The following is a 20,909-nucleotide window of genomic DNA, read 5'->3' as shown; positions in this document are numbered from 1 at the left end:
AAAACTAAGCTGGAAGTGGTGTTGGTGGGCCAGTAGGGGGCAGTATTCCTTCTGGTCCTAATTAAAGAACAACCACCCAAAAAAAAAAAAAAAAAATCCTAATGCCTCAGTGCAGTGACAGGGACACTGTGCTGGGGGGCATCTGGGTGGCGTAGAGGTTTATTCTATTGCCTACCAACACGGGGATCGCCGGATCGAATCCCCGTGTTACCTCCGGCTTGGTCGGGCATCCCTACAGACACAATTGGCCGTGTCTGCGGGTGGGAAGCTGGATGTGGGTATGTGTCCTGGTCGATGCACTAGTCGGATGAGACATTAAACTGAGGTCCTGACTCACTGTGGTCATTAAAGATCCCATTATTGCAAAGGGTAGGGGTTTCCCCGGTATCCTGGCAAAATTCCAAACCTGGCTATCTCCATCCAGCCCCCCATGTAATTGGCTCAACGATTCCCTCCCTCTCCACCTCAAGCTGATGTGTGGTGAGCGTTCTGGCGCAAAATGGCTGCCATGCATCACCCAGGTGGGTGCTACACGTTGAGGCGAGTTTCCCCCTTCACTGTGAAGCACTTTTGGTGTCACGATAAAGCACTGTATAAATATAACCCATTATTTTTGAAAAACAGGACACTCAAGTACAATGTGTATACATTTACTTCTATCTATTCAGTAAAAGTTGTAAACGGGGGCGACATTGATTTGATGTGGACTTCCTTTTCTCAGTTGGAGCAGTGCATCTCAACATACTACAGACTTCACATTCGCTGCCACGGCGAGGATATGACATGGAAAACATGTCTGCAGAAGTGCAAAATAAAGACATTTTAATTCATAAACTGCATGGTTCGGGCGTCCGGGTAGCGTAGCGGTCTATTCCGTTGCCTACCAACACAGGGATCTTCAGTTTGAATTCCCGTGTTACCTCCGGCTTGGTCGAGCATCTCTACAGACACAATTGGCCGTGTCTGCGAGAGGGAAGCTGCATGTGGGTATGTGTCCTGGTCGCTGCACTACCGCCTCCTCTGGTCGGTCATTCAGGGCGCTTGTTCGGGGGGGAGGGGGAACTGGGGGGGAATAGTGTGATCCTCCCATGTGCTACGTCCCCCTGGGGAAGCTCCTCACTGTCAGGTGAAAAGAAGCGGCTGGCAACTCCACACGTATCGGAGGAGGCATGTGGTAGTCTGCAGCCCTCCCTGGATCGGCAGAGGGGGTGGAGCAGCGACTGGGACGGCTTGGAAGGGTGGAGTAATTGGCCAGGTCCTGAATGTAATGTGAGCTCCCCATTTTTGTCAAGGAACTACACCATGGTTTTCAAAGACTTGTATGACTAGCCCACTGGACTGTGTTGACTAGCCCACTGGCTAGCCCACTGGACTGTGTTGAAGTCCAGCCAGAAGAGCCAATAAAGTCTCCCAATGATTAAATGATCAGTAAATTTTTTTGTCTGTATTGTTCTAAATTATACCTGACAACATTTAATGAGGTATAGACTCAAAAAAAAAGAAAAAAAAAAAAAGAAGCAAATCTCTTCTTTAAGATGATTCACTTTTCTGTCTCAGTTTGGCTAATGCTAACTGTTGGCTAATGCTAACTGTTGGCTAATGCTAACTGTTGGGGGAGTTACCAATTGAAATTTACCAGAGTATCCAAGCCCTGGCTGATGAAGGAACGGTTCTGAATCTTAGGTACCACTGCCTGAACCAGAGGAAGGCCATCGCTCACCACCTGAAAAACACACACACACACACGCGCGCACACACACACACACACACACACACACACACACACACACACACACACACACAAAGTTGAAGGACCAGCGATGATGAATTTAGAATGTGAAGGGGTGAATGAGGTTATGATGTAGTTCATCTAGACGGGATACCACAAACAGCCTACCTCTACAAAAGGCCGCAGTTTGTCAAGCTGCTCAAAGAGATTGGGGGGCAGGATGTCCAGGCGGGCCAGCCGCCTGGCCGTGTTCTCAGCCGACATACGAGAAGGGTGAGGCTCCTGTTTACGAAAAGGAAAAAGATTCTGAAATGTTTTACGTCACCCCAGACCCCAACCCCCCATTCAAAGTCATAAGATTAAGCAATTCTTGACCACCGTACAGTCACTGAGATCGACACAATGAGTTTCAAAAGCATCTCTATCAAGTGAGACATGGAGGCAATGCCAAAAAAATGTATGAATCCCTCCAGTTGCAAACTGATTCACTCCTGCCCGCGATGAGCGGCTGTATATCATATGTAGGAGTTGTGTGCACGATCAAAGCCCGGCGTAGAGGGGCTGTAAATTCATCTAATGGGAGTCAGACCTTCAGCAGCTGACAAGGGGTCTGGCCAAAGTTACTGATGATGCCTTCCAGGGCCTTGCGCTCCGTCTCATCTGCTATGGCGTCCAGATCGACTGCACCTACAGAAAGTGGACAATAACAGCCAAGACTGGAGTTAAGATACACGAAGAAGAACGCTGATTTTGGCTTAATGTAAGGGAAAGATAAAGCTACCGTGTAAGCTGTGTGTGTCGCCATGTGGAAATTCTCCTTTAAAGGGACGTGTGCTCCATTGCCGAAGGGAAAAAAATGTCCAACATCCTGGGTTCATTTTTATTGTGCCTTGTAGTGAGCGTCATGTCCTTTGTGTGTCTAATTTTATGTATCGACCAGCAGTGGATGTGGCTGAAATAGCCAAATCCACTCATTACAAGGACTGCTCACATACTTTTGTGCATACAGTGTAGCTTGGTTGTGTTCTGCACACATAAAAACCCTGTCTTACCTTCGTAGGTGCAGTAATAGAAAACATTGAGGGCTTCAACCGCTTCCTCGCCTCTCTGCTTGTAGCCAAAGATGAGGTCGATCCACTCGTGGAGGTGACTGGACACATGCTCACATTCCTAAGCAAACATACACAGCTGGTGTAAATTCCCAGCTCCTACAGGCAAACCTGGCGTCACTGTGAATCACTCACACACACACACACACACACACACACCCCGATTTCACAGGCAATTGTATACTGATGAAACAAGCCCACAAGAATTTTTATATATACAGTAGCCACTATGTAAACTGAGTATGATTCACAGCTTGTGAATTGTGTGTTTAATGATAGTGAGTGTTGAGCGCCGTCTCACCAGAGCTTTCCTATGCTTCCTGATGAAGTCCTCTCTCGACATGGCCCATCGTGGCAACAGGACATCAGTCACCGCTTCCTGAGACATCTGCAGACAGCCCAGGTCAAAGCCTGCAAGAATCAATCAGCCCAATCAGCATCACCCTAGAAGCCCATTTCACCTATTAAAATGCCATGCGATGCCGTTTCCATGGGAACAAGTTCGAAGAGGGGAAAAAGAATGCCTACATATAGGTCCCCCCCCCCTTCTCTCCTCAATTGCACTTTGCCAATTACCCCACTCTTCCGAGCCGTCCCGGTCGCTGCTCCACCCCCTCTGCCGATCCAGGGAGGACTGCAGACTACCACATGCCTCCTCTGACACATGTGGAGTCGCCAGCTACTTCTTTTCACCTGACAGTGAGGAGTTTCGCCAGGGGGATGTAGCACGTGGGAGGATAACACTATTCCCTCCCAGTTCCTCCTCCCCCCTGAACTGACACCCCGACCGACCAGAGGAGGCACTAGTGCAGCGACCAGGACACACACCCACGTCCGGCTTCCCACCCGCAGACACGGCCAATTGTGTCTGTAGGGACGCCCGACCAAGCCGGAGGTAACGCGAGGATTCGAACCAAAGATCCCCGTGTTGGTAGGAAACGGAATAGACCACCACCCCACCCGGACGCCCCCAGTTTGAGTTTTTAACCATCACAGTGAGGACAGCTTTTACAGAGTGAAGCCATTTTGGCCGGTCCCGGCTTCTTTAAGGGTCTATTTTTGGGTTAGCACTTGGGTTTAGGGTTAGAATTTGTATTAGGTTAAAGTTAGGTGTCAGGAAAGATACACTCAATATCTCACACCAAGCCCATCTCCATATTTGGCAGTACGGGCGGCTTTGTGAGGTGAATTTCAGAGGGAAAAGGCACTGACTCACTCACGTCCATGACTTATCTGCCACAACCTGAAGAACAACATGCCTCGACACCGGTTAAGAGTTAATGTAAAACCATATGGTAGCCCCTGATGCCCGGCACTGGGTGGCAGGAGCTGTCAGGCTTGGTCCAGCCTGATGGAATCACCCCCTCCCCTTAAGTCTTTACATGTTGCACCAAATTGGGGCCCTAATCCTACTAGTTAATCTAACGGCAATTATGGGGTTGTTAGGAGGATGGAGACTGAGGAAAGGGACCCTAATCCCTTCTGTGTAGTACACAGATCCCTGCGACCCTTCCCCTCTACCCCCAATGCCCGACAAGTTGGTGACTTGTCGGGCATTGGGGGTCACCGGGGTCTGAGTGACCCCTCCCCTCTACCCCAAATAACCGGGGGTCGCAGGGGTCTGTGTGACCCTCCCACGCGACCCCTCCCCTCTACCCCCAAATAACCAACAAGCCACTGACAAAAGTCAGTGACTTGTCGGTTATTTGGAATTATGTTAGGGAAATGGATTAAGAAAGAGCTGTTTCCTTCATACTGACCACACAAACTGGGATCAAGGTCTGTTGAAGTCATCTGATACTAGCTACAGGTGTCGCATTCCAACTCGGTGGTTAATTGTAACTTATTTTGTTGCTTATTTTATCAAGCTACATCTTTTAAGGTTTAATTTGGTGGAAATCAGGGCCAGGTTATGGTTGAGGTCTAATGTGTTATTTTAATCCTGAGATGGTTAAGTTTAGGTTCTGGATTGGTGTGGGCCTAGTTTGAGAGAGAAATGGTGTATTTTAAAGGAAAGATTGTTTGTGTAAGTTTTTTTAGGGATGTTAAGGCTGAGGTTTGGTTAAGGTTAGGGCCAGGTTATGGTTAGAGCCTGATTTGTAATGCTTTAAACTATCTCTAGAATGGTTTTAGGTTTTGGTTGGAGCTTGTATAAAAATTCAAAATGGCGTCTGGGCAGGGAACAAGACGGCGGTTCTGGCAGGGACAAAATGGCAACAAGGTCAAGAGATGAAATGGCGGTTTTTGTCAGGAAAATTGGGCAAGGGCGGTTTGGGTTAAGGTCAGTGGCGTAAGGTAGTTACGATGGGCCCCAGTGTATGCTAGTTACTAGTTATGTTTGCGTTGCTCATTACTGTATGATCTCTTCGACAGCGCTCAAACTTTTCCACCTTAAGAGCATTAAGCGCCATCTTCTGGTGAGGGAAGATGGCGGCAGAAATTCACGTTCGCAGCTGCCTCACCCACTATCGGTGTGGGAAGATGGTGGCGTGAATTCACATTTGCAGCGGCCTCACCCAGTACCGTCCATGCAGTGTCTTTGTCTGCGTCTAAGTTTATATTTGTTTGATGGCTGGGAGCGCTGGCGCTGGATCGGCTGGGAGAGCTTATAGTCTAGCAGCAAGTCCTCAAAGAGGTCACCAAGTCACCAAAGAGTCAGAATGGTGTGTCCAAGATGTCTGGCTAGGAGAGCTATGGTTGGATCGGCTGAGGGAGCTAGGTCTGCTGTATCCTGTGGGCCCAAGGACCACCGCCCTGACCAGAGCCGGAAAGAGAGGAACACCGAGGGCGGTCTGACAGGACGCAGAAGCAGGGCAGGCTAAGCTAATTGCTAGCCCATGCAGACCGGCAGTTCTGACAGTCATCCTGGCTGGAGTTTGTTCTCCTGGACAGTGATTTTTTGTTGTTGTTGTTTAGTTTAGATATATGTGTTAGTCTGGATATATGAATTATGTGTTTTTGTCTTAGTGTCGCACTGCTGTGGGCTGGGGGAAACGATGTTTCGTTTCATTTCATGTGCGCATGTGCATGACATGAAATGACAAATAAAGTGTTTCTGATTTCTGATTATGAAGCACACACACACAATTACGCATATATGTATATTTTACCAACAACATGTTGGATTTTACAGTCTAATGAGTTACTTAGGCTATTGCATTGGGAAAGTAGAGAGGTCAAAGAGGAAGCTACCAGAACCGTGGACAGCGCATTGACACATGGTAATGTAAGCAGACAGTCAGTCAAATCAACATATCCATGTCAATTAATCAACCAACTACAGCTGGGATGTTTGCATAACTAGCCTATAAACTACTGTAAATACGTATAGCTGACTGGAGCCAATGTTAAGTTTATTTTTGACATGGATAAACTGTTTCTGGCTTCACAGAACAGGGACTCGTTCATCAGCTGATCTCCGCGATTGAAATGTCGGGGGGGCGGGGGGAATCGCTGCTGCTATGATGCAAATTTTCAAAGTAACAATCAAAATATGCACTTATGTGTCATTACTGCGATTCAAAATCCGCTACTGCACACGTGTCGTGTCATGGTGTCAATTTTTACAGCGTTTCAAGTCAGCTTGTCCATCTTAATGTTCAGATTTTGCACCTATATTGTCTCGTCACATGATCAAATAGAAACGTGACAATCATCATTTCATATCTATATATGACAAAAATACCCCAAAACACAAGAAATTATTGATTTAATTCAAGTTTTTTTATAGTTTTCATAGTTTATGTAGAAAAAGCGTATAGCTTGCTACAGACTATTTTACAAAAAACAAAAACAAAAAAAAACATGATGGAGATGGCTTTGCCTTTTTGAGGCCATATATAGCAAATGGCACCATTTTTTAATTTAACGTGAGTTCTTCGGCGTATTACTGAAGAGGTATTCTGAATCACTCGCAGTGCAGGCAGTACAGCTGCACTGTCTATATTTATGCCTTTGGTTAAGGGTTTGCTTTTGTTTTTGAAGATTACTTTTTTGGCATTTTCTGCCTTTATTGGATAGTGATAGTAGAGAGAAAGACAGGAAAGGCAGAGGAGAGAGAGGGGATGACATGCAGCAAAGGGCCTGGGCTGGATTAGAACCCAGGCTACTGCGGTAAGGACTCAGCCTTATGTGGTACCACTCTACCATGTGAGCCACCTGGGTGCCCCTGGTTAAAGTTAAGTGTTAGGAAAAGATACACTTGATATCTGGATATCTGGACTTCCTCACGGCTGGAGGCCACATTCAGTGCAAATTGGCAAGATCACCTCCAGGACCATCACACTGAGCACTGGCGCTCCACAGGGCTCTGTGCTCAGTCCACTCTTGTTCACCCTGCTGACTCATGACTGCATAGCATCATCCACCTCCAACCTCATTAAAAAGTTTGCTGATGATACTACACTGGTAGGTCTCATCAGCAACAACGATGAATCATCATACAGAGCAGAGGTGAATGAACTGGTGGTGAGGTGCAAAAACAACAACCTCTCCCTAAATATAGAAAACACCAAGGAGGTTATTATTGACTTTAGAAAGACCAGTGCACACCATACCCCTCTGACCATCAATGGTATGGACGCAGAGAGAGTCAGCAGTGTTAGGTTCCTGAGAGTTCACATCACAGAGGACCTCTCCCGGTCCTCACATGTCACTGCGCTCTCCAAGAAGGCCCAGCAGCGTCTTCACTTCCTGCGGCGTCTAAAGAAGGCGAGTCTCCCCCCACCCATCCTCATCACATTCTACAGCGGCACCATAGAGAGCATTCTGATCAGCTGTATCACTGTCTGGCATGGGAGCTGCAAGGCCTCCGACCGAAAATCCCACAGCGGATTGTGAAGACAACTGGAAAGATCATAGGAACTGCTCTCCCATCCATCCAGGCCATCTATGACGCACGGTGCACCCGGAAGGCTCTCAGCATTGTGAAGGACCCCACCCACCCTTCCTGCTTCACCCTCCTACCCTCTGGCAGGAGGTACCGGAGCATCCGTATTGCCTCCACCAGACTATGCAACAGCTTCATTACTCAGGCTGTGAGGTTCCTCAACAGCCGGAACACTTAGACCTTCCATAAAATGACCTTTTGACCTTCTTACTCACTGTCCATGTCAGGTGTGCTTGTGATGTTTAGGTCTGTGAAGTAATTTTTGTTTTCAATGCACTTTGTTTTTATATTGCGTGTTATTTCTTTTTAAGGGGCACTGTGGTCCATGTGAAATGTAATTTCATTTCCTTGTATATATGAGAAATGCATATAAGGCTATGACAAATAAAAGCAGTCTAAGCAGTCTAAATCAACCTCATCACCAATTCTGGCAGTACAGGCAGCTTTGTGAGGTGAATTTCCGAGGGATAGGGGACTGACCCACGTGACTTATCCGCCACAATCCTGAAGAACAACATGCCTTGACACGGGTTAAGAGTTTATGTGAAACCACATGGCAGCCCCTGATGCCCAGCACTGGGTGGCAGGAGCTGTCAGGCTTGATCCAGCCTTATGGAATCACCCCCTCCCCTTTGGCAAAATGGCGGTTTGGTCAAGGGACAAAATGGCGGTTTTGGCAGGAAAAGTGAGCAATGGTGGCTTGACATTTTTAACTCGTAGCAGACGCTGTCTAGTTTTTGTGGCTATTGGCTTGCTTTTTGTTACCTTTGTTTTTTGTTCCCATGTTGTAGAAGTTTTTAGGCAAGGAACATTTCATCAGTAGTGTCACCACAGACAGAGGTGTAAAAACCAGGTCCAGAAAGTAAAAGTCCAAACCATGTATTTGCTCCACTCATTGTAATATTTGTTGCATTAGGATTAGGTTAAAGTAAGGGTAAGGGTTAAGGTTAGACATGTAGTTCTGATGGTTAAGGGTAGGGTTAAGGGCTAGGGAATGAATGTAGTCAATGAGGGGTCCTCACAAAGATAGAAGAATGTGTGTATGTGTTTGTTTGTTTTTTGTTTTTTTGCTCCTTTTTCTCCCAATTGTACTTGGCCAATTACCCCACTCTTCAGAGCCGTCCCAGTCGCTGTTCCGAGCCCTCTGCCAATCCAGGGATGGCTGCAGACTAACTACCACACGCCTCCTCTGATATACATGTGGAGTCGCCAGCTGCTTCTTTTCACCTGACAGTGAGGAGTTTCACCAGGGGGACGTAGCGTGTGGGAGGATCATGCCCCCCCCCCCGAACAGACACCCCGACCGACCAGAGGAGGCGCTAGTGCAGCGACCAGGACACATATCCACATCCGGCTTCCCACCCGCAGAAGTGGTCAATTGTGTCTGTAGGGACGCCCAACCAAGCCGGAGGCAACACGGGGATTCGAACCGGCGATCACTGTGTTGGTAGGCAACGGAATAGACCACTATGCTACCCGGACGCCCTTTCGTGTGTGTGTAAACACATGGACCCTGTTTAGAATAAGGGCCATATGCATCCATGTATGTAAGTGTAGTAATGACCACTGGTGGGGCAGGATGTAAACCATGGGGGTTGCGGGTATGAGATGAGTGCATCTCTCAGTGTGTGTAAATATAAAAGTCAATAATTAATAAGCACCCAGAAGACACGTAGTTCACAAATCAATTCCCTCCCCAGGCTGAGCAAACCATCAAGGCCGCCTCCTTACCATTCATGTTCTGCAGGAACTCTGGGAAGTAGAAGAACTCTGGGATGAGCTCTTTGACATCGGCGGGGCTCTCCATGCGAGCCTGCCAAGCCGCAGCCACCGAGTGGAACTGCCGGTCAGCGCAGTCAAACCTTTGAAAAAAGACGGGTGGCAAGATGGAGCCAAAGCAGAACATCAACAAAAACTGCAATATATATCTTCTTTGTGTTTTTGCCAACGTGGCCTATAGACCATGAGATGCGCTGTCTGGCAAATTTAGCTAGTTTCAGTTGTCTGTTTAATTCTTGTAAATCACGTTGTAAAACTACTTCTTTTTTTTGGCAGTATTAATTTTATTACACAGGATACTGGAAGCAGACTGGAGGGTTCAGGGTAGAGAGAGAGGAAGGGCTGGAGTCAAACTCAGGATGCTGTTATCACGCCTGAGATAATATGGTATGTACCCATCTGACTGACATTTGATGGATTGTTTTTAATTTTGCCCAGTACCTTATACTTACATGTTATTTATCTATCTACTTTTGAGGTTTTTTTTTTTTTAACTTTTCTTCACTTTTTTATTTTCTGCTCATAATCATCACCATCCAGGGTTTCTGCAGGTTTCAACAAGTTCAAGACTTTTTAAGACCTTTTTAATATCACTTAGAATGCAATATAACAATTGTAATGTATAATATATAACTCATTTATAATATAATTCATTCCCAGTGTGCCTAATTTGAGCGTTTTCTTGCAAATGCAGCAGCAGGCATTATTCGCATTTCCTTCAATTGGGTTCAAACCCTAAACCTGCTATTCTCCATCTTGGGCTCGTTGAAACGACACATCCCCATGTTAGCGACCACAACAAGGACCGAAGCCGGCTTAAGAACTCAAGTGGCCTATAAAACAGATGGTATGCTAGTGACGCACTCGCTGGGTTTGCTTGGATAAATTCTGACTGGGCTGCAAAGATTGCAGTTTCATTATGGGGGGAACTTCATCCAGTCAATTTTTTAAAAAATCTATTAAAATCATATTTAAGACAATTTAAGACCTTTCCAGCCTACTATTCAGATATTTTAATCTAAGACTTTTTAGGGACCCGTGGAAATCCTTTCATCTTTATCATCATCATCACCATCACCTTCCTCTTTTGCCATTAAGCACACTGACCTGCCGCTCTGCAGCTGTATGTGCAGGGTGGTGAAGGGCTCCATGCGGATCATGTAGTGCATAACTCCCGCTGCATTAGAGTAGTGTGTGCCATAGTGGAACTTATCGATGGTACCTGCTGGGTCTTCGAAGCTCTCATACCTGGTGATGGATGGAAAATAATGTGTTTGAAACTGTTCCATCGTAACACAACCTGTGATGATGGTCACTGTTATATTACTATGTATTATATTGGTTTTACATTAAATCAGATGAGATTATAGTAGTGCTTTAATGATCCCCACTTTGACGAAATGTTGCAGCAGTAAAACTGTGCAAAAATGTGTGAAAAAGGACAAGCCTAACAAACTAGAGACTCAAATGCAGGTATTACCCCCGCCCCCCCAAAAAAAGCCCAAATAAAAAATGACTATGGATGTGATGCATAACATTGGAAAAGGACTGGATCTGTGGTCTTAAACGAGACTCACTTTTCCCTGACATTCTGTGCGTGGCGTGAGTTGACCACGCCGATGGGTTTGGAAAGGTCCCGAAACACTGCCGGGTCCTCCAGATCCAGAACCGGGGAGGTGTAGTCACACAGAACCCAGGGGAACTGGGGAGAGACACACACACACACACAACAGTGACAGAAAGCCCCCCAATAACTCTTGGTCCATCACACACACAGGTGTCACAGAGGATGTGCGTTGTCTTTTGTCGTTAACGTAGCGTGCTGTCATGCGGTGTGAGGGGAGGTGTGCTGTACTTACCACCGGGTACTGGGACAGGTCATTGTACGTGCGCCCGGCGATGGTATTCAATTGCATCAGATATTCAAAATTGGAAATTTTTCTGCAGACCCATTTCTGTGTAGATATAGGAATCAAATGACAGAATAAATATATACATGACAGACAGACAGACAGACAGACAGACAGACAGACAGATAGCAATAGAAAGACAGAGAGACAGACAGACAGACAGACACAGACAGACAGATAGATAGATTGATTCTTTATTGTCCTACTTGAGGAAAAGTACATGAAAATATTAGTTCACCCCAAAACGTCACATACTACACACACTGAATATACTGAACATACTACACACTGAATATGACATTTAGTGGGACATAGGTACACACAAAGACCAGGGGCCTCATGTGTCAATCGTTACTATGGGTAAATTTGTACGTACACACCCATGGAATTTTTTTAGCCCTCAAGATTGTCTGACAGTCAGCAGCAAAAGCATGATCGTTATTTGTAATTCCTTCCCCCTAACATCTATTGTCTACCTCTTGCAACGAGCAGTCACCCAGGCCTGCAATAACATCAGTGTTAGCCAATTGGTGTCTAAATTCAGGGGTTACCCAGGTTCTACACTGCTCTCTGAGACAAACTTCAGGGCTAAAAAATCCCATGGGGGTGTACGAACAAATTTGCCCATAGTAATGATTGATACATGAGGCCCCAGGACTATCACCAGGGTGCTTTCTCTAAAGCTGCTGTGGCAGAGGACACAGACCTGTGTTAGTCCAGAGGCCTTCAGCAGCTCCTGGGGGGAGCGGGACCCAAAATAGAAGAGGTTGGGGGGACGGAGCCCTAATATCCTGGAGTACACCTTGTTCCGCACCTGACAGGGGAGGAGGGCGGTGGGGCGGAGTGAGAAACAACGTGAAACTTATATGATTTACTAAATGTCTGAGCATTTCAGTTTGAACCATAAACATTAGAAACGCGTACCTTCTTCCTGAAGTTGATGAAGTAGTGGGCCTGGTCGATGAAGAAGAGCTCGAGAGCAGAGCGACGCAGGTTGTAGCGCCTCAGATGCACCTCTCTCAGCTGAGACAAAGGCCTCTTGAAGTCATACCCTATTCCTGGAGGTGCAGATTTCAGACAAGTACGAACTGAGAAATTTGGACGGGTGTAAAACCCTTACATTTATCAATCAGTTTTAAGATAAGCAAAGATAAGAGAAGATAAACGTTGTGAATGCCCGTAGGGAAACTGAATCTGGCAGCGGCAAGCAGATTCCACACAGTGCAACGCATTAGACTAAACGCCTCACTCTTGTATTCGTTTCATTTACCGATGGCTACCAATGTGGCATCTGTTAGCAAAGTTCTCGTGTTAGCTCTGTCTGTCATATCTGACTACTGGCCACCGCCACTTTGTCTCTTCTTCAAACTCACAGCCACCTGCCCTATTCTTCTGCATTTAGCTCCTATAGACGACATTAGACGTATCGTTTTTCCTGGGAGAGTCCTACCCTACCATAAAAATCTATGACTACAAAAGTGTTCATTAATTCGATATCCACGTGGTAACTGTGGATACTTTTGTTTGTATTTAACCTGAAGGATTATAACCCCCCCCCCCCCCATTCCTCCCCCAGCTGTACTTGGCCAATTACTCCAACTGTACTTGGCCAATTACCCCACTCTTCCCAAGCCGTCCCGGTAGCTGCTCCACCCCCTCTGTCGATCCAGGGAGGGCTGCAGACTAACACATGCCTCCTCCCATACATGTGGAGTCGCCAGCCGCTTCTTTTCACCTGACAGTGAGGAGTTTCACCAGGGGGACGTAGCGTGTGGGAGGATCACGCTATTCCCCCCCAAACAGGCACCCCAACCAACCAGAGGAGGTGCTAGTGCAGCGACCAGGACACATACCCACATCCGGCTTCCCACCCGGCCAATTGTGACCGTAGGGGCGCCCGACCAAGCCGGAGGTAACACGGGGATTCGAACCGCCGATCCCTGTGTTGGTAGGCAATGAAATAGACCGCCACGCCACCCAGACGCCCCCCTAGAAGGATTATAGCTTTAAACAGAGAAAGCAACAAAAGCAACACGAGTAGTCGAGCGGTAGGAGCCTTTAGGGCAAATTTGAGACTCTTCTCCCTGCTTTTGTTCATAAGCAAGATGTGTTGGTCACCTTCTTCCGTCTCCTCTTTCTCACTGTTGCCGTCGTGGAAGTAAAGATGATGCGTGGTGACCTCCAGACGACCCGGGACCACCGCCATGATGGTGATGAGCTCGCAGTCCTCGGAGAGAACCAGCTTCTCCTTCTGACTCTCGTCTTCCCCTTTGACCCTGGGGAGAGACAGAAAACCGATAAGCTTCCTGGATGAGGTGACCCTTTCAGTTTGCCTGCACGACCCGCTTATAGAATAATGAAAAAAAAAAAATCAGCAGGATCTGACGGTTTCTACGGGGACTAGAACAAGGATGTGAAGCTCACTTGTTATCCAAAAAGACGAGGTCTTCCTCTCCTAACTGATCATCCTCCATGTCGCTCACTTTGGCCTCCTTGGCGACCGCCAGGGGAAGAGGTTCCGAGCTACGAGGGCTTTCAGCGCCTGCGGATGGGCGGACGGCAAGAACTATTGTGTTCATCATCATCGATCAACAACCAATAAGAACAATAATGAGCACAATATGACTACTATTTAGTGCTCCAAGATGCCTGCAGGTTGACAAACCAATACATGTGCTCATTCCCTGTTTTTGGTGTCTTTGTATGAATGTGGACTCTCCAAAGGCAAATAACAGAGATGACTTATAGGCATCGTTTCCCAAAAAAAATGAGAAAAGGCAGCCATCCAATAAAAAAAACAAAAACTGCTTTGTCATCGTATTTGCACCGTCTTTTATTTTCTCATCACGAATAAGTGCCAAAATATGCCAACGCGTTCTGGCCTGTAGCCTTCGTCAGAGCCAAGACCAAGTGAATGAGGTAATTTCTGTTGTTTACTGGAGAGCTGCCTTTTTTCCCTCCTTTTTGGGAACCAGTGCCTATGAATGAGTGCTGACGGCAGAAGCACCCTACTGTAATTCAGCCAAAAGAGAAGCAGACTTGTGTTTTCTTCACTTTAAATAAAGATAATTTCATGAAATCAGACTTTTCATGGCAACTGTTACAAGGTGCGACATGCAAAAAAAACAAAAACCAAATGCTTAAATGAATATCAAACTTGTAGCCTATATGAAGTGGAACATATTCTCAGCACGTCACAACAGAAAGCACCGGTGGTCATACGGATGGAGACTCACCCATGTTGTCCCTCAGGGCGCTGGCTTCACCGTGAGAGTCGTAGTTGTAGTTGGGAACAAGTTTGAGGCGCATCTTTGAGTAGGTCTCCGCGTTGGACAGCTTCCATTTCACCTCCGGCTGAAAGCTGCAGACAAAAACGGTTCAGACGGAAGGACGGGTTATCACCCGGCGCATCCCAGGTAGGTCCACAATGCAAAGGGGACGAGAAAACCAACACTGGACCGGTATCATGGGACACACTTGGTATGTCATTTCACCCAGGGGGGTTAACACAAAGTCAAGATAAGGGGTAAAGTCAGGTTAAGACTAGGTTTTAGGGTTAAAGGTTAAGGTTTAAGTTTGGGCCAAGGTGGGGCTGGGGGTTAAGGTTAAAAATGATAAGGTTGGAAACGGTTAAGATGGTGTCATCCCGGTATAATTGTGAAATAGAGATAATAAATTGAGAGTCCCGTGATGTCATAGTGCAGGTATCAAAACAAAAAGTTCACCTGAGGAAGTCTGCATGTAAGGAAAAAAAGGATCTCAACAGGAACTTTCTCTTTGTGGGGCTTTGTGAGGACTCCAAATAAGCACACACACGTTTTATTTTTCTTTCTTTCCGGTGGTGTAAAAGAGGGAATATGAAAGCCGTACTGAGAGAATTTCAAATCAGTTAAAAAGAAAAAGGTCTGAGAAGCAGGGCACCGATACCTGTTTGCCCAGGCTCCTCTCTCGCTGGTCAAAAGGCGGCGGAGAGATCTCCAGTGGCGCCACACCACCCCCTGCTGGCTGGAGCTCTGTTTCTGACAACTGAGGTATCTGCTGTTCTCACACCGCACCCGCTTCAGGTAGGGGTCGACAATCACTTCCTGTTTTTTTCGCACAAACACACACACACACATTGGACCAATGTTCTGAAACATTACCACTGCAGGTTAACTCCATTTGAGTTGATTTGTAGTCCATCAGGCCTGAAAGCCCCTACTAACCTGAAACTTGTTTTTGCTGTCAGATCTGTCTTTGTCTCGTCTAATGGCCGTGCTCATCAGGTCATCAAAGCAGGAATTCCAGAAGTTGGACATGAGGTCGTGGCTCCGTCCGAATGTGTCCAGCTCATACTGCTCCATGGTGGGTTCGACCTATGTGCACAAAGCCACATCAATCAATCAATCAATCAAGCAGTTTTAAAACATAAGCAATAAAAACAAATAAATAAAATCATTGGCAACATATAAGCAACAAATAAGCATCTCAAATAGTCCTACCTCCTTATCCTATTAATGCATTGATAATATGAAATGAAAATTCAATTTACAGCTGTCAGTGTCCGTGATATCTATCTCAGTTCACTCAAACAAATCAACCCATTTGGACAAAAAAAAAAAAAAAAAAAAGCTGGTCACTGGTCCATCACATAACTGTTCAGTATGCTGTTTCTGTAGTCTTTTAGTTCAGATAAAGTACCACATGTCTTCTTCAGCTCATCACTGCAGTTATCCTACGGACCAGCTCTCTTGGTTGTAACATGCATCTGCCCTTACTGGTGGTTTTTTTTTTTTTTTTTTTTTATGTACAGGTTCCACTCAAATTGTGTTTACTTTCCCTCCGTTGGAACAACCCTTGGATACTAATAGGTAATCGCCGATTTATTACTGTACATAATTTGAATAGTCTTTCGATTTTGGTGCTTTTAGTTTGATAAAAAGTGGACGTGTTGATTCTGTAAGTGGTTTTATTTACGGTTCGTACAGCTAATTTTTGGAGGTTGAAGATTGGATCTGCGTTTGTCTTGTATGTGTTCCCCCACACTTCCACACAGTAGGTAATGTATATACTATATAGGGACGCTTGATGTAGTAGATCTTTTACTTTGTTCAGTATTGCAATTGATTTGGATATTTTAGCTTTAATATACTTCATGTGCAGCTTCCAACTTAATTTGTCTATTAATACTCCATCCATCCATTATCCAAACCACTTATCCTGCTCTCAGGGTCACGGGGATGCTGGAGCCTATCCCAGCAGTCACTGGGCTATTAATACTCCAAGAAATTTAATTTCAGATACTTTTTCAATTTCTACATCATTTATCATGAGTTTCTTATCTGAGTTGGTAGATCAATTCCCAAAGACTATAAAGTTTGTTTTGCTTAAATTCAGTGTTAGTTTATTTGCATCAATCCAACTCTTTATCCTGCTCAATTCCTTTTCCACTCTATCCAAGAGTTGTTCCAGGTTGTCTTCACAGCAGAGTACGTTTGGATTGTCTGCGAATAGAATGGTTTTCGAGGTTTTTGACATTTCACATACATTGTTTATGTACAATATGAACAACAATGTTCCCAACACTGAGCCCTGGGGCACCCCATGCCTAACCTTCAGTAATTGTGATTTGAAGTTTTGTATTTCGACATATTGGTTAAATACATTATACAGGCCAACTTCAAATAGACTTCATGAGAGACAATAGAAATGTGTTAAAACACACACACCCACACATGTACGCACGCACGCACACACACACCATGCAGATGCAGAAGAACAGACGTGCACCACAGTTTTATTGTCAGTCAGTCTCGGGTATCTAATTAAATTGAATTTTGTTTTCCTTTTTTTCTGTATTAAGGAGATTTTTGGCTTCTTTCTCTCCACCACAAGCGCCCCCCCCTCCCCAATTAGGTGCAAATAAATAAGGTCTCCAAATAAACTCTAAGTGCAATCTAAATAAGCACTCCATATACACAAACCCCCAAACTGACATCCACTCTGAGAAAGCAGAATGGGGCATAAGTCGAAACTGTGGCATCTGCAAAAATTATACCAGGCTGGCCAATGTATTGTGAGCTCTGTGTACATAAGTAATCCAAATAAAACAGATTTATGAAGCTTGGCTGTCACACAGAGCCATGATAAATCCCCCATTAAACTGTTGGGGAAAAAAACTTTGTTTGGATTAAGTTTATAAAAATCTCTTGCTTTTAGGTTTAACTCGATCTTTTCCTAAAATACATCAAAGGTCAGTTTTTTTCCCTCTCTTTCTGGACTTTTGATGGTACTATTTTTAACATGAGAACTTCTCTGTTGAATTTATCATCTGAGAGGCAACCGCCTGGACCGGGGTTCCCCGAGTCCATGCTGATAGAGAACAGGCTCAGTGGATAAAACCAAACAAGAGCCAGTCGGTCTCGAGCCGTGAGTGAAGAATAGATCTGCCAGTTTAGTAACACAAACACCGAGGAAGAAACACTCCAGTCGAGCTGTATATTCAGGGGGCTGCATCTTCTTCTCAAGTGCCACGTGCTACATTTACAGTATGCCTGTTCAGTGAACCGCACTCTCAGCTTTGTGGTGACACTCTCCTAATAAGCCTCTATAAATATCCCCTTTCTGTAAACCTTGATTATTAGCATTAATCTATCACTGGAGGATAAAGCTAACAATTTGGTGGTCTGTGATATTTCTGCAAAACCATCCAGTGCAGAGCACCAACCTGGTGCAGGTAGAAATCTTGCCACTCCAGTGTTTGGCAATAGGTGTGCAGGTCCTGGGTGAATGTGGCACTGCCATTGGTGACGGGCAGGTTGGGCAGCAGGTTCTGCAGGATGATGGGGTCGGCATGCTGGTCAAGAAGGGTGCGCACAATGGGCACCAGCTGGAAAAAGGTCTCGGATTGTGCGCAGTTGGTAGTGGACATTACACCCTCCGACCACAGCGGGGCGCCCATACGCCCCAGCAGGAAACACACTTCCTCCCAACTCAGGCACAGCACCTTCTGAAGCAGGCTGTGGAGCTTGACGCAAGCCATCACACACACCTGGAGAGAAGAGGACGCTCAGTTCACATAACGAGAGAAGAATAACAGACAATAACCGACAACATTTATTTTGTATAAAGGCCTTTTCAACATCATTATGGTGTCTACCAAACATGCCATGGCACACTTTTTTTTATAATGAATAATATCCACTATGACACAGAGAATAAGTATAAATGATAGAAGTCGAAATAGAAGAGCAAATGTCCATCAATAGAAATATTATTCTATTAGATTTCATATACAGATAACACATTTTAAATGGCGTTTGAATTTTTTCCACGGCACACCTGGCTAGCTCCTACAGCACATTGATGTACCTACTGTGGAGCACCAGTTGTAAAACACTGTGCTAAAGGATTTTTTTGTTTCCGGCTGAAATGAAGACCTCTATTTTAGAGGTTACTGGTTTGTACATTGTTCTGGTTTAGGTAATAGGCACTAGATTAATGACAGCACAGCCTGATGGTGACTACTAACAGGTTAGTGCAATGGGTCAGGACATGGTTTAAAACAGTGGTTCTCAGAGTTTTTCTGCAGGGCCCCCTTTTGTAGATAGAAATACCCCCACACACACACACGCTCAGACACGTCCGTTGCTTGCAAACTCCTATAGAGTTTATTTGAAATATTGTCAGTAATTAATACAGAACCGCAACTGCAGTGTGTGACACCTTACTGGAAAAACTAAATAAGGAACAAGTCACTTCCGAAGTGGAAGCTTTAAAAGTGACACTGCGGCGTGTACGTTCTGCATTTTTACCGTGTAGCATCATTCATCGCTTTCAACAGAGCATCTCAAAATTGCCTCTCTGTGCAAAAATGGCAAGTCTACCAACTCCAAAAACCCTAAACCTTTTCTCTGCAAGAATTACACTTCTAGTCCTGCAATCTCTTCAGCGACTGGTGTGGGCTCGCTTTGTGTCGCAGAGCTTCTCGAATTGGGCATGCAGCTGTGCTACTGCCCCTCTTTTACCGGTGTATTTTTCCCCATGGTGCAGCGCAACTGCCGCTGTGGGCTATGCGTCACAAATTCTGGTCACTCACTCACTCACGGACGACCCGAGGGGGACATTTAGCAGGGAGGCTTAGTAGGGACGTTTAGTAGGACGCCTTCGCAACTCGCAGCAGGCGTGCCGTGGATCTGGGCGGGTTTCATGCTTGTTGATTAGCCTTCTTCTGTGTTGTTTTATGCCTTTTGGCATCCATAAATGTTGCGTTACCACCATCTGCTGGACTGTAACAACTTAACAGTGCAAGCTATAGGGTCCTCCCAAGGTGACGTATATTAGCCTCACCGCAGCATCACTGCTCACCATGTTATAACATACAGAATTTTTTTTTTTTTTAAATAGCACCCTCGGTAGGACTAATTCTTACCATGAATTACAGTCAATAGTACGGAACCAGCCCCGCCCCTCTCTTAGCGATGGCTTTATGTTGAAATTTATTTCATTCTGACCTTTGCCCAGATATCATTTCCCATCCCGCGAGACAACTAAAACACCAGATTACATTAAGTCATGTTAAACTCGACGCGGTAATTGAAAGACATGGTTTTAGCGGTGAGCTGCACCATCCAGGAGACAAATGTGGATCAAACACAGAGCAGCCATGACAGGGGGGGGGGGGGGGCTCATGAACAGCTTTTTTTTTTTTTTTTTTTACATTATTAAAACTTGATCCTAAAATCCTGCAACTGCAGCAGTGGCAGAGGAGCCATAACTCCGAGGGGAGTTGGCCTTTCGTACTAACCCTCCCTGAGTGGAATGCCTGCAATGCCTTTGAGAAGACACCCATAGATGGCCTGGTATTTCTAAACAGGCTTTATCTAAATGCTGCAATCAAACATGGGGGAAACAAAACACTGGAAATTATTTCAAATAACATTTCAGACGATACTGAGCTACGCGGACGGGTGGCGGCGTGAGGCATATGCACTGGAAATATGTTGACGCTTGTGTTTGATGTACAGATACTGGACTGGGAGACGGCATGGCGGTGGTTGGGTGGGGATTACCTATGAGGCAATAGGGAAAAGCTGCCCGTGTGTGTTGAGTGTTTTGTGTAGTATCAAGTTTGCTTTAATTCAGTGTTTATACACCCACTGTGTTTTGCCCTCACTGTGGCGTTGAGTGTGTCATTTTTCTTTTTTAGATTTTCCCCCTTTTCCTCACCAATTGTACTTAGCCAATTACCGCCACTCTGTCCCGGTCGCTGCTCCACCCCCCTCTGCTGATCCGGGGAGGCTGCAGACTACCACATGCCTCCTCCGATACATGTGGAGTCGCCAGCCGCTTCTTTTCGCCTGACAGTGAGGCGTTTCACCAGGGGGACGTAGTCGCCCCCCCCAAACAGGCGCCCCCAACAGACCAGAGGAGGCGCTAGTGCAGCGACCAGGACACATACCCACATCCGGCTTCCCCACCCACAGACACGGCCAACTGTGTCTGTAGGGACGCCC

General features: G+C 45.8%; 1 protein-coding gene across 6 annotated transcripts in view; it reads right to left on the bottom strand.

The window, feature by feature from the left end:
* The window catches only part of nbeal2 (neurobeachin-like 2), an 81,637-nt gene that overhangs the window by 10,146 nt on the left and 50,582 nt on the right, over positions 1-20,909 (bottom strand). For 5 of the 6 annotated variants that reach the window (XM_056285806.1, XM_056285809.1, XM_056285807.1 and 2 more), the window contains 17 exons: positions 18,122-18,445; positions 15,621-15,770; positions 15,343-15,500; positions 14,652-14,776; positions 13,840-13,957; positions 13,534-13,691; positions 12,340-12,473; positions 12,122-12,229; positions 11,365-11,460; positions 11,083-11,207; positions 10,613-10,753; positions 9,458-9,588; positions 3,140-3,249; positions 2,782-2,899; positions 2,319-2,416; positions 1,898-2,011; positions 1,637-1,723 (listed from right to left, as the gene is read on the bottom strand). In XM_056285806.1, the coding sequence (XP_056141781.1) occupies positions 1,637-1,723; positions 1,898-2,011; positions 2,319-2,416; positions 2,782-2,899; positions 3,140-3,249; positions 9,458-9,588; positions 10,613-10,753; positions 11,083-11,207; positions 11,365-11,460; positions 12,122-12,229; positions 12,340-12,473; positions 13,534-13,691; positions 13,840-13,957; positions 14,652-14,776; positions 15,343-15,500; positions 15,621-15,770; positions 18,122-18,445 (2,295 nt within the window). Of the gene's footprint in view, positions 1-1,636; positions 1,724-1,897; positions 2,012-2,318; positions 2,417-2,781; positions 2,959-3,139; positions 3,250-9,457; positions 9,589-10,612; positions 10,754-11,082; positions 11,208-11,364; positions 11,461-12,121; positions 12,230-12,339; positions 12,474-13,533; positions 13,692-13,839; positions 13,958-14,651; positions 14,777-15,342; positions 15,501-15,620; positions 15,771-18,121; positions 18,446-20,909 lie in introns of those variants that run through there. The other variant, XM_056285810.1, reaches the window with a different exon arrangement.

Source organism: Lampris incognitus, chromosome 9 (genome assembly GCF_029633865.1).
Source record: "Lampris incognitus isolate fLamInc1 chromosome 9, fLamInc1.hap2, whole genome shotgun sequence".
NCBI classification, from domain to species: Eukaryota; Metazoa; Chordata; class Actinopteri; order Lampriformes; family Lampridae; genus Lampris; species Lampris incognitus.
This window is presented reverse-complemented; position numbering and strand designations above follow the sequence as displayed.